The sequence below is a fragment of the Suillus plorans genome (genome assembly GCF_016647745.1).
Source record: "Suillus plorans strain S12 chromosome Unknown HD556scaffold_46, whole genome shotgun sequence".
Taxonomy (NCBI): Eukaryota; Fungi; Basidiomycota; class Agaricomycetes; order Boletales; family Suillaceae; genus Suillus; species Suillus plorans.
In genome coordinates this window covers 194,195-212,669 of record NW_024537430.1, presented here as the reverse complement: position 1 = coordinate 212,669, position 18,475 = coordinate 194,195, and the positions used below count along the sequence as shown (strand labels likewise).

The 18,475-nt window shown below is 48.7% G+C and overlaps 6 protein-coding genes across 6 annotated transcripts; 4 read left to right on the top strand and 2 right to left on the bottom strand.

Moving 5' to 3' along the window:
• Positions 1 to 385: 385 nt before the first annotated feature.
• Positions 386 to 1,081, bottom strand: HD556DRAFT_1445713 (uncharacterized protein; the record flags this gene model as incomplete). Its single annotated transcript, XM_041306976.1, has 2 exons — positions 386 to 504; positions 553 to 1,081. 2 exons carry the CDS (start codon positions 1,079 to 1,081, stop codon positions 386 to 388), a joined length of 648 nt encoding a protein of 215 aa, XP_041157865.1.
• Positions 1,082 to 6,569: 5,488 nt separating this feature from the next.
• HD556DRAFT_1388185 (general substrate transporter) lies at positions 6,570 to 9,115 on the top strand. The gene is given in 11 exon segments (XM_041303479.1): positions 6,570 to 7,131; positions 7,191 to 7,486; positions 7,536 to 7,627; positions 7,686 to 7,934; positions 7,983 to 8,165; positions 8,183 to 8,184; positions 8,218 to 8,334; positions 8,388 to 8,515; positions 8,565 to 8,628; positions 8,676 to 8,715; positions 8,768 to 9,115. The coding sequence occupies 11 exon segments, from the start codon at positions 7,054 to 7,056 to the stop codon at positions 8,917 to 8,919; spliced, it is 1,401 nt and encodes a 466-aa protein (XP_041157864.1). The 5' UTR covers positions 6,570 to 7,053; the 3' UTR covers positions 8,920 to 9,115.
• A 193-nt stretch (positions 9,116 to 9,308) lies between these two features.
• Positions 9,309 to 12,721, top strand: HD556DRAFT_1388179 (HOOK-domain-containing protein). Its single transcript, XM_041303478.1, has 14 exons — positions 9,309 to 9,536; positions 9,598 to 9,916; positions 9,969 to 10,030; positions 10,082 to 10,330; positions 10,388 to 10,528; positions 10,580 to 10,679; positions 10,731 to 11,368; positions 11,416 to 11,552; positions 11,607 to 11,844; positions 11,895 to 12,030; positions 12,081 to 12,143; positions 12,199 to 12,273; positions 12,333 to 12,491; positions 12,545 to 12,721. Exons 1-14 carry the CDS (start codon positions 9,406 to 9,408, stop codon positions 12,566 to 12,568), a joined length of 2,472 nt encoding a protein of 823 aa, XP_041157863.1. The 5' UTR covers positions 9,309 to 9,405; the 3' UTR covers positions 12,569 to 12,721.
• A 369-nt stretch (positions 12,722 to 13,090) lies between these two features.
• HD556DRAFT_1241436 (RNA 3'-terminal phosphate cyclase domain-containing protein) lies at positions 13,091 to 14,353 on the top strand (the record flags this gene model as incomplete). Its single annotated transcript, XM_041298201.1, has 4 exons — positions 13,091 to 13,265; positions 13,314 to 14,056; positions 14,108 to 14,184; positions 14,239 to 14,353. The coding sequence occupies 4 exons, from the start codon at positions 13,091 to 13,093 to the stop codon at positions 14,351 to 14,353; spliced, it is 1,110 nt and encodes a 369-aa protein (XP_041157862.1).
• Positions 14,328 to 16,006, bottom strand: HD556DRAFT_672125 (ligand-effect modulator 3 family). The gene is made up of 6 exons (XM_041311265.1): positions 15,824 to 16,006; positions 15,632 to 15,765; positions 15,152 to 15,578; positions 14,775 to 15,092; positions 14,556 to 14,718; positions 14,328 to 14,506 (listed from the first exon to the last, which is right to left on the bottom strand). The coding sequence occupies exons 1-6, from the start codon at positions 15,927 to 15,929 to the stop codon at positions 14,467 to 14,469; spliced, it is 1,188 nt and encodes a 395-aa protein (XP_041157861.1). The 5' UTR covers positions 15,930 to 16,006; the 3' UTR covers positions 14,328 to 14,466.
• Positions 16,007 to 16,032: 26 nt separating this feature from the next.
• HD556DRAFT_1388169 (putative alanine racemase-domain-containing protein) lies at positions 16,033 to 18,408 on the top strand. The gene is made up of 10 exons (XM_041303477.1): positions 16,033 to 16,237; positions 16,296 to 16,581; positions 16,629 to 16,708; positions 16,758 to 16,834; positions 16,880 to 17,080; positions 17,130 to 17,410; positions 17,469 to 17,608; positions 17,672 to 17,842; positions 17,892 to 17,977; positions 18,032 to 18,408. Exons 1-10 carry the CDS (start codon positions 16,082 to 16,084, stop codon positions 18,126 to 18,128), a joined length of 1,575 nt encoding a protein of 524 aa, XP_041157860.1. The 5' UTR covers positions 16,033 to 16,081; the 3' UTR covers positions 18,129 to 18,408.
• The last annotated feature ends 67 nt before the right edge of the window (positions 18,409 to 18,475 follow it).

Below are 18,475 nucleotides of genomic sequence, written 5' to 3'. Positions count from 1 at the left end.
CTACTCCCACTCATGCATTCGCTGGTCCTACTCCCACTCATGCGTTTGCCGGTCCCTTTCATAATGAATCCTTTGACAATGATACACTGTTTGACACTTCTAACTTCCTGACTGCCGCTGTTCCAGACTTCGGCAACAAAATGGGGGGCTTTGGGTTTGATACGAATTTTGAGGGTATGGAGAATCTTGGTTTTGGAATGACACCTGACCTCACAATGTCAATGTTCTGATTCGCACGTAGTCATTAGTTAGTTATCACTTGTCAATCACAATATGCAAAGTTTACTGCCTGCCAATCAAATGAGGGACAAATATATTTCATTCAGTGTATTAAGAATGCTACAGTGATGGCGTCATGTGTACAGTAAGGTGAATACAAGCGAAGTCAAGTTGAAACGGCTGGGAGTGCGAAAGGGCAGTAGCCACCGAGACTGAGACCGAGGGAGAGGAGAGCAAAGGGAGAAAACATGCTCTCAACAATGTCTCGATCATCGTTGGACATGTCTGCAAAAAATAAGAAGGATATATGATAGTCAGACAGAAGGCACGCACCTTGTATGTGCAATCGTCGCTTCGCATCAGTCTCCTCTTTTCTCTGCCCTTGTTTCCCAGCTGTCAGTACCCCAGACGTTCGAATTGAGCATTTGAATCCATGAGTAGTCGCGGCCTTGGAGAGTCCAGCAACTTTCCTCGAAGATCCACCAAACATGGGCCGTCTGCTGAAAACTGAGACTGAGGGTAAGGAGAGCGCTGGGCGCCAAGGTTGATGAGGGTGGGAGGACTGAAAGAAAGAGCCACGTAAGCTGATGAGGGCCACCTGCTGAGACTGAGCATGAGGAGAGCATAGGGCGCAGAGGTTGAGGTTGACGAGAGTAGGAGGGCCACAGGGAAAGAGTCGTGGAGGCTGGCGAGGGCCGCAGGAGATCTGTACAATGGCCAGAATAGGCTGATGGCCATAGGAGGGCCGTTGTATGGTAGTGATAGCGGTAGAGGGCACTGGCAATGATGATGAACACTGGTAAGGGGCGTGAGAACTGCACTTCAGAGAAACAGGTACGTTTACCGAAAGCATAGAGGGCATGGGAGCACAACATCGGGCGGGATATGGCATTACCAAGCTTCTGCTAGAGAAATACCTTAAGGTCTGGGGGGATTTGTATTGGAACTAAGAGTGACATGCTCAGTGTTGTAAGACAACGACTGATAACATTCATAATACCTAAGAGTGACACGCTATAATAGAACACAATGTGAGATAGAGACGGCGGGATAAGATAACGGTTGACATACCTCAGCGTTGTAAGACAACGACTGAGGTATGTGCGAACGAGCGATGCGAGATTATAAACTAAAATGAAAGGAATAGTGATTAAGTAAGAATGAAAAGACAAAACGGGCAAATGACGAGGGAAATGACAAGACGAATTCCAACACACCCCCTTGACTCAGCATTTCAATGCGACACGAGGGACAGGCCGTTTTGATGACGGAGAAACAAAGGGCGAGGCAGGCATTTTGTGAATATATCAGCGGTGTTGTGATGTGTCGACAGCCACTCAGGTAGGAACTCGCCAGCTTCGATGTGCGCACGAATGAAATGATATCGAAGGTCAATATGTTTCGTGCGCGTGTGATTGGCGGCCTCCTGTGAAAGCGCTATAGCGCCAGCGTTGTCTGCAAACAGATGAAGTGGTAGGGAGAGAGGGACCTTGAGACAGACGAAGAGTGACTGGATCCAGAGGCCATCCTGGATCGCTGCCGTCAAGGCCATATACTCTGCTTCAGTAGAAGAGAGCGTGTGAGTCACTTGCTTCTTCGACGCATGCGAAATAGGGCCGCCGTTGAAGAACCAGACATAGCCGCTGATAGAAATGCGATCCTCTGGACAGCTGGCCCAGTCTGAGTCGCTGTAACTGTGAAGCTCCGTCCGTATATTAGCACCCCCATAATGGACACGAACGTTAAGCGTTCCAGCGAGAAAACGGAGGACGTGTTTCACCGCAGTGTAATGGCATGACTCGGGTGCAGCGTTATATTGCGCAAGTTGCATAACCGCAAGCGCGATGTCGGGCCTCATGTAAAGTGCAAGGTAAAGCAGCTCCCCAACGAGCTTTCAATATTCTGACGCGATGTCCTCAACATAAGGGTGAATGTCAGTGTCTTGACCGAAAGGAAACTTTGGGTCCATGGGGAGCGTCACAGGATTGCATTGGAGCATGCCGTGTTCTTCGAGGAGGTAAGTGATATACTCTGCTTGATGCATCCAGAGTTCTCGAGTTTCGCGTTGGCGCTCAAATTGAATCCCAAGGTATTTCACCACTGGCCCAAGATCCGCTATCCCGAAACGTTCCCCGATCTGCTTCTTGACCCAGTCAAGGAACACACGCTGATTCGCTGCTGCAAGCCCATCGTCCACATGCCATGCAATGATACAGACAGTGCGCACTCCCTTGCTGTCAACAGTGTCGTAAACAAATACTGCATAGTCGGCATCGCACCGGAGGAACCCAAGACGCATCAGAACCTCCCGTAAAAGCTCATACCAGTCGTAAGCGGCCTGTTTCAATCCGTAGAGACTCGACAGCAGGTGACAAACCAGGCGCCCGCCCTCAGGGCCGAATCGCTCGAAGCCCGGCGCTTGACGCATATAGACGTCTTCCTTCAATTTCCCCCAAAGGAACGCGCGTCTTGCATCGAAGCTGTCGAGTTCCCAGTCAAGTTGCGCTGCCAATGCCGAAATGACGCGAATCGAAGTGGGTCTGGCCACAGGTGCGAACATCTTTCCAAAATCGACGCCTGGAATCTGTGAAAAACCTTGTGCCACTAGATGCGCCTTGAAAACAGAGCCTCCTTTCAAGTCCTCCTTAAATTCGAGTACCCATCTGCATCCAATGGCTTTGCGGTCCTCAGGCAAGATAACGAGTTCATAGACACTCATCTCTGACATCAGGTTCATTTCTTTCTTCATGGCTGCGAGCCAATGGTCCCTATCTGGACGACGGAGCGCTTCGTCATACGTGTTCGGAGGTATTTTCAGGTCGTAACCGGGCGCTAAAGGATTACGACAAGTGTCACTGCGAACGGCCACATGTGCCTGTTCGACAACGATCATGTTCGCAACGCCAATCGAAAATCTGACCATCAAGGTCTCTGGGAGGATAGCATCTTCATCCATGACAGCCAGAGCCGCTGCAGTATCAGAGCCGGGTACGTCGTCAGACCCACCGGATTCATTGCTGATGGTAGACGGGTGAGTAACAATAGGAACTGGTGGTACGTCGCACCCTTCAGGTGTATCAGCTGGAGGTACACCGTTAATGCGTGCAAGATGTAATTCACGTTGATGCGCTAGACGAGTGTGGTCAGCTTCCAATTTCTCCTGGTACGCATGCCCGCGTTCAGTTCCCGTACGTGCACGCGCGGAGATTCGGGGAGGGGGAAGTGTGTACGGCGTCGAAGTTGGAGCTGGTGTGGACGTGTGCTGTGGCATAGGCACAGATGGAGGCGCAGTGGAAGGCTGCATGGGTACTGCTGTAGTGGGCCTTGCCGGCACTGCATTGTCTTCCTCATCATCTGAATCTGGAAAAGGGCGCCCAGAGGCTGATTCATCGAAGATAACATCGCGTGAGTTGAAGAATGCGCCCGTGACCCTGTTGCGGAGACGCCAAGCCTTAACACCGGGCGGATAGCCCATAAAGAGAGCCTCACGCAAGTGTGGACCCATCTTCTCCTGTAGTTCCAGAGGGATCCTTGTGAAGCAGCGTGATCCAAAAACACGAAGGTGAGAAACATCAGGCTTGATAGCATGCAGCATCTCGTAAGGCGTCTTCCCAGGCGGAAGTGCGTGAGACTCGGATCGGTTAAATAGATAAGCGACGCATAGTGCAGCCTCACCCCACAGCGACTGAGGAAGACGGGCATGATCAAGCATGGCATACATACAGCCCTCTACCGTGCGCAGAACTCTCTCGGCCTTCCTGTTCTGCTAATGAGCATATGGAGCCAACAGCTGCCATTCAATACCTGCCATTTCAAGCATTCTAGTGAAGGCTACATTGAGAAACTCACCTCCATTGTCACTACGAAAAGTCTTCACACGCTGACCCGACATGTTTTCCCACCGTGCTCGGACCAACTGCCATGCACTGAGCACCTGATCTTTTGTCACAAGTAGTTGAAGATCAAGGATATTGGTGTGATCATCCAAAAAGACGATAAAGTATCTCTTGCCGTGCGGTGTTTCGGTTGGAATAGGACCACATAAGTCGGAATGAATGAGCTCAAGGAAACGTGATGCAGGTGGTGAGTCCGACAACGGATAAGGCTGTCTAGGGTGCTTCCCTAAAATGCACGACTAGCATTTGGAGAGCGGTTCAGAGGAGGTGATAGATGCTCCCTTTGTGAAGAGGGGCAGACGACGTACGGCATTACCTCCTGGGTGACCCATCCAAGCATGCCAAAGGTCGAGCGTCAGAGGGACGTGTGCAAACGCTGTAAGATCTGGTGCTGCTACGGACTGTAAGGATGCAGGAGGAGGAGGATAGAGAAACTCCAAATCAACAAAGCAGAGCTTATTGACGAGAGGAAGTGAGCCTAAGAGTTTCTCCCGATAAGACAGGTTACAACGTGCGGGCGCACCGACGAAATTGCATCCCCAGCCTTGATCCACCATGTATCCGACCGACAGAAGGTTTATCATTGCGTCAGGCGCATGCAAACAGTTCGTCAGACGTACACGATATCTCTTCCCACCAATATTCAGCCCCACGAGACAATCACCGTGTCCAGAAGTTGACAAGCTGCCGTGATTTGCCGTCCTAACGATCACAGGGTCTGCTGTCGAGTACGACCAGAAGAACTTGCGGTCTCAGACCAATGTGACGGTTGTGCCTGAGTCGAGGATGGTAGAGTAAGCGGCTGATGCAAATGCAGTGAGATTGTGCGAGGGAATGTGAGAGGCTGATGCATCCTGTAGCTCCACAATAGAAGCGCAAGCGAGGTCAGCATAGAAACCGGCTGCTGTAGCTGAAGAACCAGCAAAAGACTCAATTGAGGAGTCACCAAATGCGAAGGCAGCCACTGGGGGCGGCGGGGCAGGTACTGCAGGAACAGGAGGCATGGAGGCAACTGCAATGGCTGCAGTTGCAATCTTCTTGTTCTTCTGCCATGGTGCCTGACCTTCCATTCCGCCTCCTTTGCGATAGCAGTGTGGTTGATCATGGTCTCCTTTCCCACAACCCGGCGTGATGCAGAAAACACCATCAGGATTGTTCCGATTCTTGCGTAAACCGGTGACAGGATTGACATTGTTGCTGCTATTGCCTGAGGTGGTCGTCACAGTGTTAGCGTATTCAGAACCTGGTCCACTCATTGCTTTCTCGTCAAGTTCGCGACCAGCCTCTGCAGAGATCCTGGACATGCAATCTTCGAAGGTGAGAGGCGTTGTGGTGGAGAAAGCATCTTGAATGCGCTGATGAAGCAATCCCTTGAATTGAGACCATGAACCGCTGCGAGGAAGACCGCGGAGAAGCTGATATATGGCATCTTTGTCAGGGTAACTGGCGCCCATCCTGATGAGTCGTTCACGTAAGGTAGAGTGACATGCTATGTAGCTAGATGCATCCGCCGTATCCTTCATTTGAAGGGCACCTATGGAGTTGCGAATGACATATTGCGAGCTGATATCTGTCCGACCGTAATGATTTGCGAGAATTTTCCAAGCCTCGCATGCAGTAACTTTATGACTGTCAGAGATGAACTGCTGAACAGAAACTGATAGGCATCGAGTTATGATGGCTTTAGCCTTAAGGTCGTCGACGAGCCACAAGCGAATGTCTCTAATCTCGTCGACAGTTGGACTACCTGCTATAGCAGGGGCCGGAATGTGTGACGCGACACCGAGAATGTCTGTGGGATCGGCGGAAGTAGAAACATGACACCAGAGATCCTCTGTCCCTAATGCATAGGTAACTTCTCGTTTCCACGTGAAATATGTTTCCGGACCTGTCAGTTCCGGAATATGGTCGAGCTTCCCCATACTGAGAGGATGAACAAAGACAGTGATAAAGAATAAGGTTTTGCGTTCGATGTGAGGTTCCGCTTAGGAAGCAGGGCTCATAACCTATTGGAACTAAGAGTGACATGCTCAGTGTTGTAAGACAACGACTGATAACATTCATAATACCTAAGAGTGACACGCTATAATAGAACACAATGTGAGATAGAGACGGCGGGATAAGATAACGGTTGACATACCTCAGCGTTGTAAGACAACGACTGAGGTATGTGCGAACGAGCGATGCGAGATTATAAACTAAAATGAAAGGAATAGTGATTAAGTAAGAATGAAAAGACAAAACGGGCAAATGACGAGGGAAATGACGAGACGAATTCCAACAATTTGGGACAGCATTTAACACTGGTGTTGGATATTATCGTAACTAAGTGTAATAATACTTGGTGATACGCGTAATCACCCAGTATAGTAAAGCTTACCTATTGGGAAGGTCAGGTGCAATTCACTGATGCCTATAACCAGTCACTGTCACTCACGCGAATCTCACGCCTCTTAGCTCTCGTTCAGCCTCGCTGAAGTCGACAACCTGGATCAGCGAATGTCAGAATGAACACTATGTACCAGTAACTGGAGCCTTACATTGCCAAACAATTCATCATCGACTTCACGCCCGTGCTTCTCGCATTCATCTGCCATGGAGTTGAAAAGGACAAGAAAATGTAATCGGTAGTGCTCGACTGAACCTCCATTTGCATAGGAATTTGTTACAGTGCCGCGCCGCATATGCCTCGTCAGTGCCGCGTCGCATATGCCTCGTCAGTGCCGCGTCACAGGCGCGTCACGACCGCGGTAGGGCCACGTCAATTTCACCTGGCCCGTCCGACTTAGGTTAGGTTTGAATCTCCGGTTAGGACCTAATGGCCCACACCTATAATTCAACTTCCTACTCGCGGGCTCGCATACACGTCGATCGTCCACTGTCCCCAACTTGAAGCACTGGAGTCTGACAGTTGTACTACTGTCTTCATAAGTTTCAGATGACCTCTGAGGGCGCTCATACATTTACAAAGTACGGCTGGCTCGTATGTCTATGGGTCCTCACTGTTTCGTTCCAGGTATTTACCCAATATTCTTCCCTACTCAAGTTTATGACCTGCTCACGTCTTTGTACAAGTATGGTTATCACACGTCCGCTCTGAATCAGCTACAAGCTGTCCTGACGTGCAAAATCGCTGATTCAACTGCCCCAATGTACTATGGTCTACCCACGTGTATCCCCATGTCCGATGCAACATTCTCTGTAGTGACGTCCATGTATACCATGGGAGGCTTCTTTGGCAGTTTGAGCGCTAACATTGTTATGGACCGTTATGGGCGGAAAGGTGCTTCTCGTCTCAGCGCTGTGCTCACAGCTGTTGGTTCAGCCGTATTTGGACTGTCCTCTTCCGTAGGTCCACTGATTCTTGGCAGGTATGTACTTCATATTAGCAATATCCGCTACAATCTCCCACACCCACAGATTTCTTGTTGGTCTCGCAGCTGGCTTAGGCATTTGTCTTTGTCCTATATACCTGTCTGAGATAGCACCAGTCAAAATCAAGGGAAACTTGGGTTCGCGCTGTTTCTTAGTTCATCAATCACCAGCAATATTGATCGGCTGTCTCGTTAGGCGTTCTAACACCGTTGGCTCTAGTTATCGGTATAATGGTCACCCAAGGAATGGGCTTCGGTCTTGCAACTCCCCGACAATGGCGTTTTGTACTGCTCATCTCATCGGGGATATCCATTTTCCAGTATTTCAGCAGCCCGTTTGTCGTAGAGTCTCCTTCGTATCTCAACCGGAAGGGACTGGTAGATCAAGAGAAGTTAGCGATTCACAGATTGTGGGGCGAAATTCATGATGTTTCGCGTACAGACCGTGAGCAGATACTAACTTACTGAGACAATTTTTTAATCGTATCTTGAGCTGAAGAACAAGACAGCGAGGAACCTCTGTTACCAGACAGTGATAGCGCCACAGAACGCCTCTCAGCTGTCCACCAGCCTGCAATGACTATTCCTCAATTGTTTGCCTCTACTGAACTTCGCCGGCCTCTATTGACAATTATCGCCGCCATGACATCCCAACAAATATCAGGAATTAACGCAGGTAAGCAGAACACTCACTTGCACAATATAACATCTCTCAATGCACCATAGTCTTGTACTACAGTAACGATATACTCTCTAAATCCCTTCCCGAACTAGCATCATATGTTTCGCTGGCAATCACGATTGTCAACTTTTTCATGACTTTTCCGCCGATCTTCCTTATTGAGGCGAGTTTTAAAAGTCATGCTCAAGTATCTGCAGCAACTTAACAGGTACCTAGCGAGTGGGCAGGAAACAACTAATCCAATTATCAGTCGCTGCCGCTCTTCTGTCTCATCTAGCTGTTGGCTATGGGCTGAATAGCGGCCTCGTGACTTTGTCCAGTATCGCAATCACCACTTTTGTCATGTACGTGGCTTATATCTAATTATTCTCCGCAACTTATGTTATCTTGAAGGTCGTTTGCCTTCGGATTAGGCCCTATTCCGTTTGTCATCATCCCCGAGGTGGCACCACCCCATGTCAGTTATTCCACGAAGTGCATAGCTCCTTCACTGACCCCATGCAGGCTGTGTCCGCCATTTCATCAGTGGGTCTGTCGCTGAACTGTAAGCATTCATTTGTGCCTTCGAAAGTCCGTCTCCTACTTCAATTTTCAAGGGTCCAGCAATTTTGTCATTGGTCTGATCTTTCTTCCGCTGCGCAATTTTCTTGCAAATGGCGATCCCATGAAGGAAGGAAGAATATTTTATGTCTTTGCAGTGGCGCTACTCTGCTCGACACTTTGGTTTTTGAAATTATACAGGGGTTAAGGGGCTACAGCATACTGCCCGGCTCGTATGTCGCGTACATCCATGGCAATAACTCACTATTCATTGCCTCATATGACGTTGGTGTGCACAGACATTCATATCGTGTAAATACCGTCGCACAGTTTACAATGGTGTCGTGCTGTTGCGTCCTGGTGGACCTTGCATGTCTATTTGTCTGATGTTCTAAGAATGCAAGGCAGTATCTGAGTGACACCTACTACATAGTAACGTGAGAACGTACACTTTCTCATCACTAATTAGAGGGAATAGTCTATGCTGCAGCACTAAGAAGCCCAAAGGCGTAACGGGTGTGGGCGAGGACAACAACAACCCCTGAGGCCACGATTTCGATTGGCTGAGCGCTTGTCAATTTAAAGTCCGAGCGGTATGCCCGAGTAGTTACAGTCAGCCAATGAAAATCGTTCATAATTAATTCCTAAGGAGAGCAGATTCTGCATTAACCACCGGCTCACAATCCTGACAGCCATGTCTGAGCAGGAGAGAAGAGAGATCAACGCTTTCATCTCTTTTTTCGCAACCTTTAACCTAGCCCGGCCAGTCACCACCGTCGCCGACCTCAGCGATGGGGCCGCACTCTTCGATGTTCTCGCTCTAGTGTATGTCTCACGTCATATTCATCTGTCATTAATTGCAAGAAGAGACTAAACTCGCCGTCAGAGATGCAGAGTACTTCAGGCAGTCTAGCAGGTCCTCCACACAGCTCTCCGATAATTGGGTTCTCCGGTTCAGCGCACTAAAGCGTCTCTATCGCCTCCTTACGCAGTACTTTGCTGAAGTCTTGCAGAAACCTACGAGCGGTCTCGAAGTTCCGGACTTGCAGGCGATTGCAAAGGACCGTGATGTCGGGGAGACGCTCATCATGTGTCGGATCACGATCGCGATCGCGGTGCAGTGCGAGCAGAACAAGGAGATCATCGCCCGAATTCAGCAGTTGAGTGAGGGGGACCAGCATTTTTTGATGAAGGCTATTGAGCAGGTATGCTGATTGCATGCGCGGAGTATTCACTATTATTGATGCGTGCGTGTAGGTGATAAGCAAGATCAGTGATTCGCAAGGAGATATCAGTTTTGGAGAAGCCAGCATGACAGAGTCAGTCGTTATTTGTGAAGCATGGGCTTTAGTCACTGATGGGATATCCAGAGACGACCATTACTACCTCATACAGTCTGAAAGGAGCCAGATCCTTTCAGAGAAGGAGACTGTAGAGAAGGTCTACCAGGCTCTTCTTGAAGAACACCGGACGTTACAAACAAATTACGACGATATGATATCTGAAAAGGACGATGCGTTGACACGGTTACGTGAAGCACAAAGGGGCATTGAGAGCAGACGCAACGATAATGCGTATGGAATGATGCGCGCCGAGGTCGAGCGTCTTCGCACTGAACTGTGAGTCATGTTCGAACCATTCAGTTAGATCTCGTCTTATGACTGCGGAGGTGCTAGCCAAAAGAGCGAAGACAATCTTGCCATGGCGGAGGCCGAGCTTGACAAGCATACATCGTTGGTGACTGACCTTACACGGCGAATCGACGAGTTGCAGGTCAAAGCTGACGAGGCTGCGCGCCTCAAAGACCAAGTAGATGAGTACGTGTGTTATGTCAATCACTGATTGACCTTGGTACTTAACGTACATAGGTATCGCCATGCAGCCGATAGACTACAAAAGACAGAGAATGTCATGGAGAAGTACAAGAAGAAACTCCAGGAGGGCGCTGACCTTCGCCAACACGTCAAGGTTTGTTCTTTGTTGTAACCATGTCGACCAATTCAATGACTTGCCATTCAGTCGCTGGAGGCACAAAATGCCGATCTCGTCGACAAGAATGCAGCGCTTGAGGAGGACTACCGCAAGGTTGCCGCATTCAGGCCACTCTTAGAATCTTATAAAAACCAGATAGCCGAACTTGAAGGAAGGGTTTCAACACGCTCACAAGATATCGAGACAGTGAAGTTCGAATTGGAACAAGCCCGTACGAAGTTGAAGATTACTACCGAAGAGCGTAAGAAGGATACCGAGATGTTGGAGCTCTATCAGGAACGTATGCGCGAGATGGAACTCACTTCGCATCGGGCACCCACTACGTCGAAGACGCAGGCGACAGAGGCTTTGGGGAACAACGATGAACTCACTGAAGAAGAACTCATGGGCAGCTCGTTTGGTCTTGATGGAGAGCTAGACGATGCCATTACAGGGACGACGATGACGGATTTGAAGCTGCAGGTGAAGAAGTTGCAAAGGGAGTTGAAATCAGCGAAGAAGAACGAAGCCGATACCAGCCATATACTTGTCCTGCAGAACCTGCTAGAAGACGCCAACAGGATGAAGGCACGGTACGAAGCGGATTATATGACCGCGCATCGAGAAAAGCTGGTATTGCAACGCGACCTTGAGGAAATACGGAGTGGCAAAGCGCTAGGAGATGGGTAGGTGAATCTTTCCTATACAAGTAACCGATTCAAATCGTTCACAGGCCGGAAGCTGCAATTGCGCTACGACAACGACTTAACGAGACAGTCGATCAGTTAGATTCTTTGCGGAAAGAGCACGCCGAGCTTGAAGTCGCTTTTGAGACTCAGAAGAGGGAGCTAACGATTGCTAAATCGAATCGTAAGTCTTCGGATCTCGAAAGTGCTACTCTTTTTGACTGGCGGTGTTTCGCAGTGAATCTTGTAAACAAGGACCAGGTCGACATCCTTGCATCATTGCGAGAATCCCTCAAGGAAGACAAGGCGGGCATGGAAGCTGATATGAATCGTTTAAAGAACCAGATTAGGGAGCTGAACGAAAAGAATAAGATGCTACTGGAGCAGGTCAATGGGCTCCTGCTAGAAAAAGCGAACCTGCAGAGCGACGGTATTGGTCAGAGAGACAAGATGATCCAGCGTGAGCGAGTCTTTGGGTAGGTCGTTGCAGTTGTTGATGGTGGTCTGGATCACTGACTGCTACCAGTGACTTGCGAGCATCGGTCTCTGGCAAAGATGTGCCAGAAGACGTCAAGGCAAGGTTATTAGCTTTGCATGAAGACAACGTGGTTATCAAGGAGCAATTGAAAACTGCTCAAGATAAGCTCGCCAAAGCACGGCAGGTACGTGATACGGTCAAAGATGATTGTCGCTCGCTCAGTCCTGCTCTTAGTTTATCAAGTCTCAGGACAAGCTTTTCAAGGAGGAGCAAGCCAAGCTCGGTGGCCGTTCGACAGTGAGTTTAGGTTTACTTGACTCATCGATGTTCTGATGTTTAAACTATCATGCAGTCCTCTTTCGAAGAGGCTGAAGGAAGCTTCCAGACTCAAATCAAAGATTTGAAGGAGGAAGTTCAACGCGAAAGGGTACGCGAACTTTGTATCATAAGCTGTCTGGTTGGGAGCTCACGAATCAACACCTGCAGGCGATGCGGGTCGATCTCGAGAAGCAACGCCGCAAAGAGCAAGCGCTGATGTCCAGCTGCATATTCAACCAAGGCATGGTGAAGCTTCGAAACGCATCAAATCCGTCGTCGAAAGGCAAGCCTGCTCCCACTGCATGGCTCCCGCGACAACGAAACGCGGTGGGTGTATGTCTTTGTGTACTCTTACGTTGAAGCCTCATGTGGTTATCTAGCTTGGATCCGGACTTGAAAGGTGACACCTCTTCATCACGACCGCTCACACATATGTCTGTACCTAATTCGGAGGAACATACCCCAGGCTGCATTACCTACACCTTCGTTGCACATGCAAAGTCTTTAATTCTTGTAATTTATCACGGACACAAAATAATATTTAATTTCAAAAAAACCAAGACTCATACTGTTTGAAAAGCACCAAGCAAAGTCAAGAGACTACGCAATAGCGACTCCCCAAAGAGAAAGAGTTCGGGAAAAAAAGAACCCCCGACGACGCAGGCCGGTAGTGCAGTGGCAAGGTCATCATGTCTCTCGAGTTGCAAGCAGAGCTCGAAGGAACAAGGGCGGCAAAAATTTGATAACCAAAGAATGAGGGCGGTGCCCTCATAATAGTGGTTAAACTATTAAGAACAGATACTACACTTGATCTAAGCCAAAAGGCCAGAGTGGTAAGGATTCAAGTCGTTCACAGCTCCCTTTTATATCTTCTCAACTAGTGCACGGACCAATTACAACTCACTACCCCGATTTGGAACACAATCATGACTTCCACCATCGCGCATAGTCTGGTGCATATCGATGGAAGCTTTGGTGAAGGTGGTGGTCAGATCCTTCGCAACGCCGTCGCTCTCTCGGCACTATTGTCAAAACCAATATCCATACCAAACGTTCGCCATAATCGAAAACCTCCGGGCCTCCGAAAACAGCATGAAGCAGGTATGTATCATTAGCTTCGTATCTCAGTGTGGCTAACACGGACCCTAGGGATCATTCTTGCAGCCGCCATCTGTTCAGCCGAAACAGAGGGCGTGCACTTGTCATCGACAAGCGTCACCTTCAAACCCGGGAAAATAGAACTACCTAAAATATTAACTGCTGATCCCGGAACAGCGGGCTCGACAACCTTGCTTCTCCAAGTCTCCTTGCCGTGTTTACTATTTTTTTCTTCGCCCACTTCCCCTTCCCAACTAACTCTTCACGGAGGGACAAATGCAATCCAAGCTCCTCAGATAGATTTTACCCAGCATGTTTTCTTGCCCTTCATGAAACGGCATTTTGGCCTGGACATCGCGCTCAACATTATACGACGAGGTTACTTCCCAAAAGGAGGCGGAGCCGTGTTTTGTAGTATTCCCTCCCTCACAGAAGCACTTCCTCCAGTAACTCTCACAGAGAGGGGCTCTGTTCAGCTCATCAGAGGTGAAGCGCGGGTCGGAGGGCTTCCTTTCATTATTGCCGAACGCATGAAAAATGCTGCGTGTGCTACACTAATCGCTGCAGGTGTTTCTCCTACTATCATCCGGATTGACGCAGTAAGAGAAACTCCGGAAGAGGCGTTCGGCAGTGGAGGGGGAATCTTACTATTCGCTGAGACTGACAATGGGTGCGTGATAAGCGGATCTTCAGTTTCGACGAAGAGTAGGGATCCAGAGGAAATTGGGAAAAAAGCTGTAGAGGAGCTCCTTCGTAATCTTCGTCATGATGGATGCGTCGATGAGCATCTACAGGTCAGAGATTTTGCTCGGTTAGAGTTCAGTCCGCTAAATCTTGAACCTCAGGACCAGCTTATTATCTTCATAGCTCTAGCAAAGGGCCGCTCAACAATCAAGACTGGACCTCTCACAGATCACACAATGTGAGGTGGCATTTTCGACATTAATCTACTTGACTCGAATCTTTCCACCCACAGAACTGCAATAAAAATAGCGGAACAAATGACCGGCGCTACGTTTCATCTCCAGCAGAATCCATCAGGTTTCGTCATTATAAGCTGCGACGGCATCGGTTATACCCCTTCACCGTAATCCATAAAATAGATAAAATATGATGTGCAGCGGGTTAGGTTCATGGAATGATATTACAGGGTCAAATCGGCCACCCTCCGGTACATACGAGTGTTCGTAAAATCCAACATGCTCTATCGGTTCCAAGACAGCAATGTCATATCTCCCAAACGTCTGCAGCGCATTTAGCCATAGTCCCATGATACATGAAAAAGAACCATACCTCGGTTTGAGAAGGTGTCGGATAGTGCCCGCTAATGCAAGGAACACAAAGACACACGATGCTGCAACGTAAGCCCAACCCAAGAATGGATTCTTTCCACCTATCCAAGACACTGTAGAAATGACGAGGGATTTTGTTCCCTTGTAGCCCTGAACCGGATAGTCTGAAAACAAGCACAACAATCAGGAACAGAAGCAGGTACAGTGACGACGGCCATACTCATATAGACAAGGACTTGATATTTGCCCGCAGGCAGGGTGGCAGTGTCGTTGCGCCCATAAAGTTTAGTGAACGTCGGCAAACCCGCCGTCCGCATCCAGTTCTGGAAGTGCTCGTCCTCTTGCAGGTTTGGTATGGAACTAGCGTTGGGGTAGCTTGGGTAGCGCAGCACCCAGTTCGGAGGAGGTACGACCTCATCCAGGTTATTGGTGTAACCCGACGTGGCGCTGTATTTCTTAGCCTCGCCGGGCCAGGCGATGCCAGATTGTGAGAAATTATAATAGAAGTTGTCTGACGATGCAAAACCAGAGAAGGTGTCTGTAAAACATTAGGTCATCAGAATCCCAAGACACTGTATTGTGCTCAGTGAGACGCACCATTAAAAACGGAGTTAGCGATCAATCCGCAGGGGTAGATAGCTTTTCCGTCCGCAGTGACGCCAAGAGTATTGCAATTACTACTGCTGAGAGTACTCGGAGAGACATAGCTGCCCTGCAATTGAGAGGTGTCTAAACTCTGGACATATCGACGGTTGTTCTGGTAGAAGTTAGTGAGCTTGTAATACTGGAACACTGGGGCAGCCAGGTCGGATACGACGGTAAAATCGATGTAGCATGAATGCTTCTGGTCCTCCGGTGCTAAGTCATTATAGTAGTAAGCGAATGTGGGAGGTGTGATTGTTTTGCCTGAGTCTGATGATCGTAGGTTATATGTGTAGGGCATGCTCGTGAAGGTGAGGTTGGTGAGTGACGTCGAACTTGACTGATTCCAGCAAGTCGTATAGTCGAATGTCATTTCCGACACCTTTTTGATTACAGTTGTAGATGTTGAACAGCACAAGCTGACCTAGAACTCACAAGACTGCTACCCCACACCAACAAGCCACCTATCGGTGCAAAGATGATCCCAATAATGAATAGCGTTGGGAGAACAGTTTTCGGCGTCAAGATAGGCTGCCACGCCTTGAGACGCTGCTGTTTGAACGCAGTATCTAGCGTAATAACCAGACGTCAGAGTCTTCTCAAGCTTTCTTGAGCAGGTGGACTAACTTGCTGGTTTCCTCCAGCTTCCTTTCTCCTTCTTACGCCCTCCGTCCTGATCTTGGCCATTGTCGGAGGAGTCACCACGCTTCTTTGAGCGGTTGAAGAGAGGCATGGTTGTCGTGGTAGTGCAAGTCGCTTTGGCGCAGCCACGGATGATGTAGCCGAATGCTTAGGTAACACCGAACAGCTATGCGTGGAGGCGCGTCGCTGAAACAGTACTAAACCTAAACGCGCCCGCCGCAAACCAGTGTTGCGTTATTCATCATGGTATCCGCTTTTCTCATAGATGCTATCAACAATCCTACAAAAGTAGTCCAAGAACTTTTTGAGGAGCACACCGGAGATATTAATCAATTCCCTACTGTCGTCGCTCGCCATTTTTCGGATGTCTTTCTAAATTCCGATGATACCCTTCGCGAGGTTGGGATCTATGGAATCTTTGCAGTGACACCATCGTTATTGATCCTGATGCTACTAGGTCCTTCCGTTGGATGTGAACCATCCCCCTGAATCATTCACACAAAGGTCTTTGGTACGATTTCATGGCATGGTACAGGACACTTCGCCCTCACCGGAGATGTATCTCGCGAGCTTGAACGAAAATAAATGTGGTGGTTGGGGGATCTCGCAGAACACGCCTGCTAGTGAATGGCCTTCGAGTTTCGATTACTGTGACCTTAGAGAGACTACTACTCTATGGGCCGTGACGGTGCCGGGGCAGACTGATTGGAAAACAGAAGAGTTGACTGACCGATCACATTGTGGTATGTTCGGCGTGATGAATTGAGGTGCTTAAGTCTGACCTTCTCAGGTAGCTCTTCTAGTCAAAGTCCACCACAACCTCATAAGTTTCCCGTGCCAAATGCGCCCCATATCGGCGTCCAAGTCAAGGTAGATACGCATAATTCACCAAAAATTCTGCTCATTCGTGATTCGTTAGATTTATGACAACGAGGCCGCTCAGTTACTCAAAGCTACTGACGTCGTTACGTTTATCGGAATTTTGACGTCTGAGTCGTGAGTGCACAGACCATCTTTGTGACTGATGCTCAATTGGTGCAGTCTTGATTCAGAAACTGATTCTTCTCCGATGGTTCCATCACTTCATGTTCTGTGCCATAAACTGCAATCTACAGGCAATGCGCCGCACACAGAAGAGTTAGCGACTGTTCGAGAAGATCTCATCAAATGGATTGCCGACGAGGCCCTTGGAGGCGATGAAGATGCAGCACAGTGGCTTCTTCTCGAGCTTTCCGCAAAAGTGTCAGTTTTGCCTTATCTGTCAAACGAGTTCGCCTCATACCAGATACAGCTACACTCGGACCACGCCCCTCCTACCTCCGTCCCTCACTTTATCACGTTTTCCTTCACCCACACTGTCATCACCCGCACTACCTACCCTTCACCATGTACTTTCTGACTTGCTACCGCAGTATATTACGGTGCCCCTCTCCCTGGATCTTCTTAACAAGGAAAATTTCAGTCCTGAAAGCAAGGATGAAGATTTGCACTCGGGCTATCTGCAGGTCCCTCAAGGGACCACCTTACTGCTAACAGAGAATGGTGTGCGAGAGGGCAAGCTTGTAGAAAAAGGTATTAAGTCCAACGGTACTTTTTGGCTTTAGCATCTTATATTGATATGACTTTGCAGGCATCATGAACATCAGGGCTGTCCAGGAAGTCATGAATGCTCAAACGCTCGAGTACTCATTCCCATTCAGTAAATTTTCATTTTCGACAGACATAGTAACGATCGTGCTATGTGATGGTCGAAAAAGTGCCTTCTTTCAGGTAATACAGATATCGGCCTTCATTATAATTCCAAGCCACTTGCTCACGCCTCTTCCACGACAGACGGGATTCACCGTACCTCTGGAAACAAAACCCTTGCTCAAGGACAATCTGTATAAACCGAGAGACCAGATAAAGATACCCGATACCGTGAAGCTGGCAGCATACCGTTCTTTCCTGGCAGCCGCAAAATGTTGTTTTGGAACTGTTCAAGTTGCAGAAGAGACGTCGCGGGTGTGTGCGATATCGGACACCGTGTCTTACATGGCTAACTTTCAAGCAGCACATTCAAGAAGACTTTGTACGTCAACGCCAAGAAGACTCATCTATAACAGCGGACGATCTTATTCACTTGATGAAGGTGGCAAGGTGCGGAATTTCTCATTGATTTCTGTTTGACGGTCATTTTCATGTTTGAGACAGATTACTAGCGGCGTCTATGCTTGAGCAGGAAGTCACTGTTGACATATGGGAAAAGTCGAAGAGGCTTGATGCTAGTCGAAAGAAGAGGTCGCCATGATCCAACTTCCTTTCTTCGATTCTATTTGGTCACGGAATTAGCCTTGCACATCATTCGTAAGACCCCAGCAATACTAGCGGTCTCCCGCAAACATCCGGACATAAGTGGCTGCGGAGCATCCTATCCGACTTGTTCGGTACAAGTGGGAATTATTGATAATGCCTGCACACAAGGGCAAGTTATTCGGAAGAAAAGGACTTGTTATCCTAGTGCATCTTGTGGATCCATGCCAAGTCATGCTATCACACTTCAACTTGACACCTCACCACGAGAATGACAGCGATCATCAAAACAAAGCCTTGGGGACTTCAACTTGCGTGAGTGCTTGAGCTTTGTGGCTACAGTAC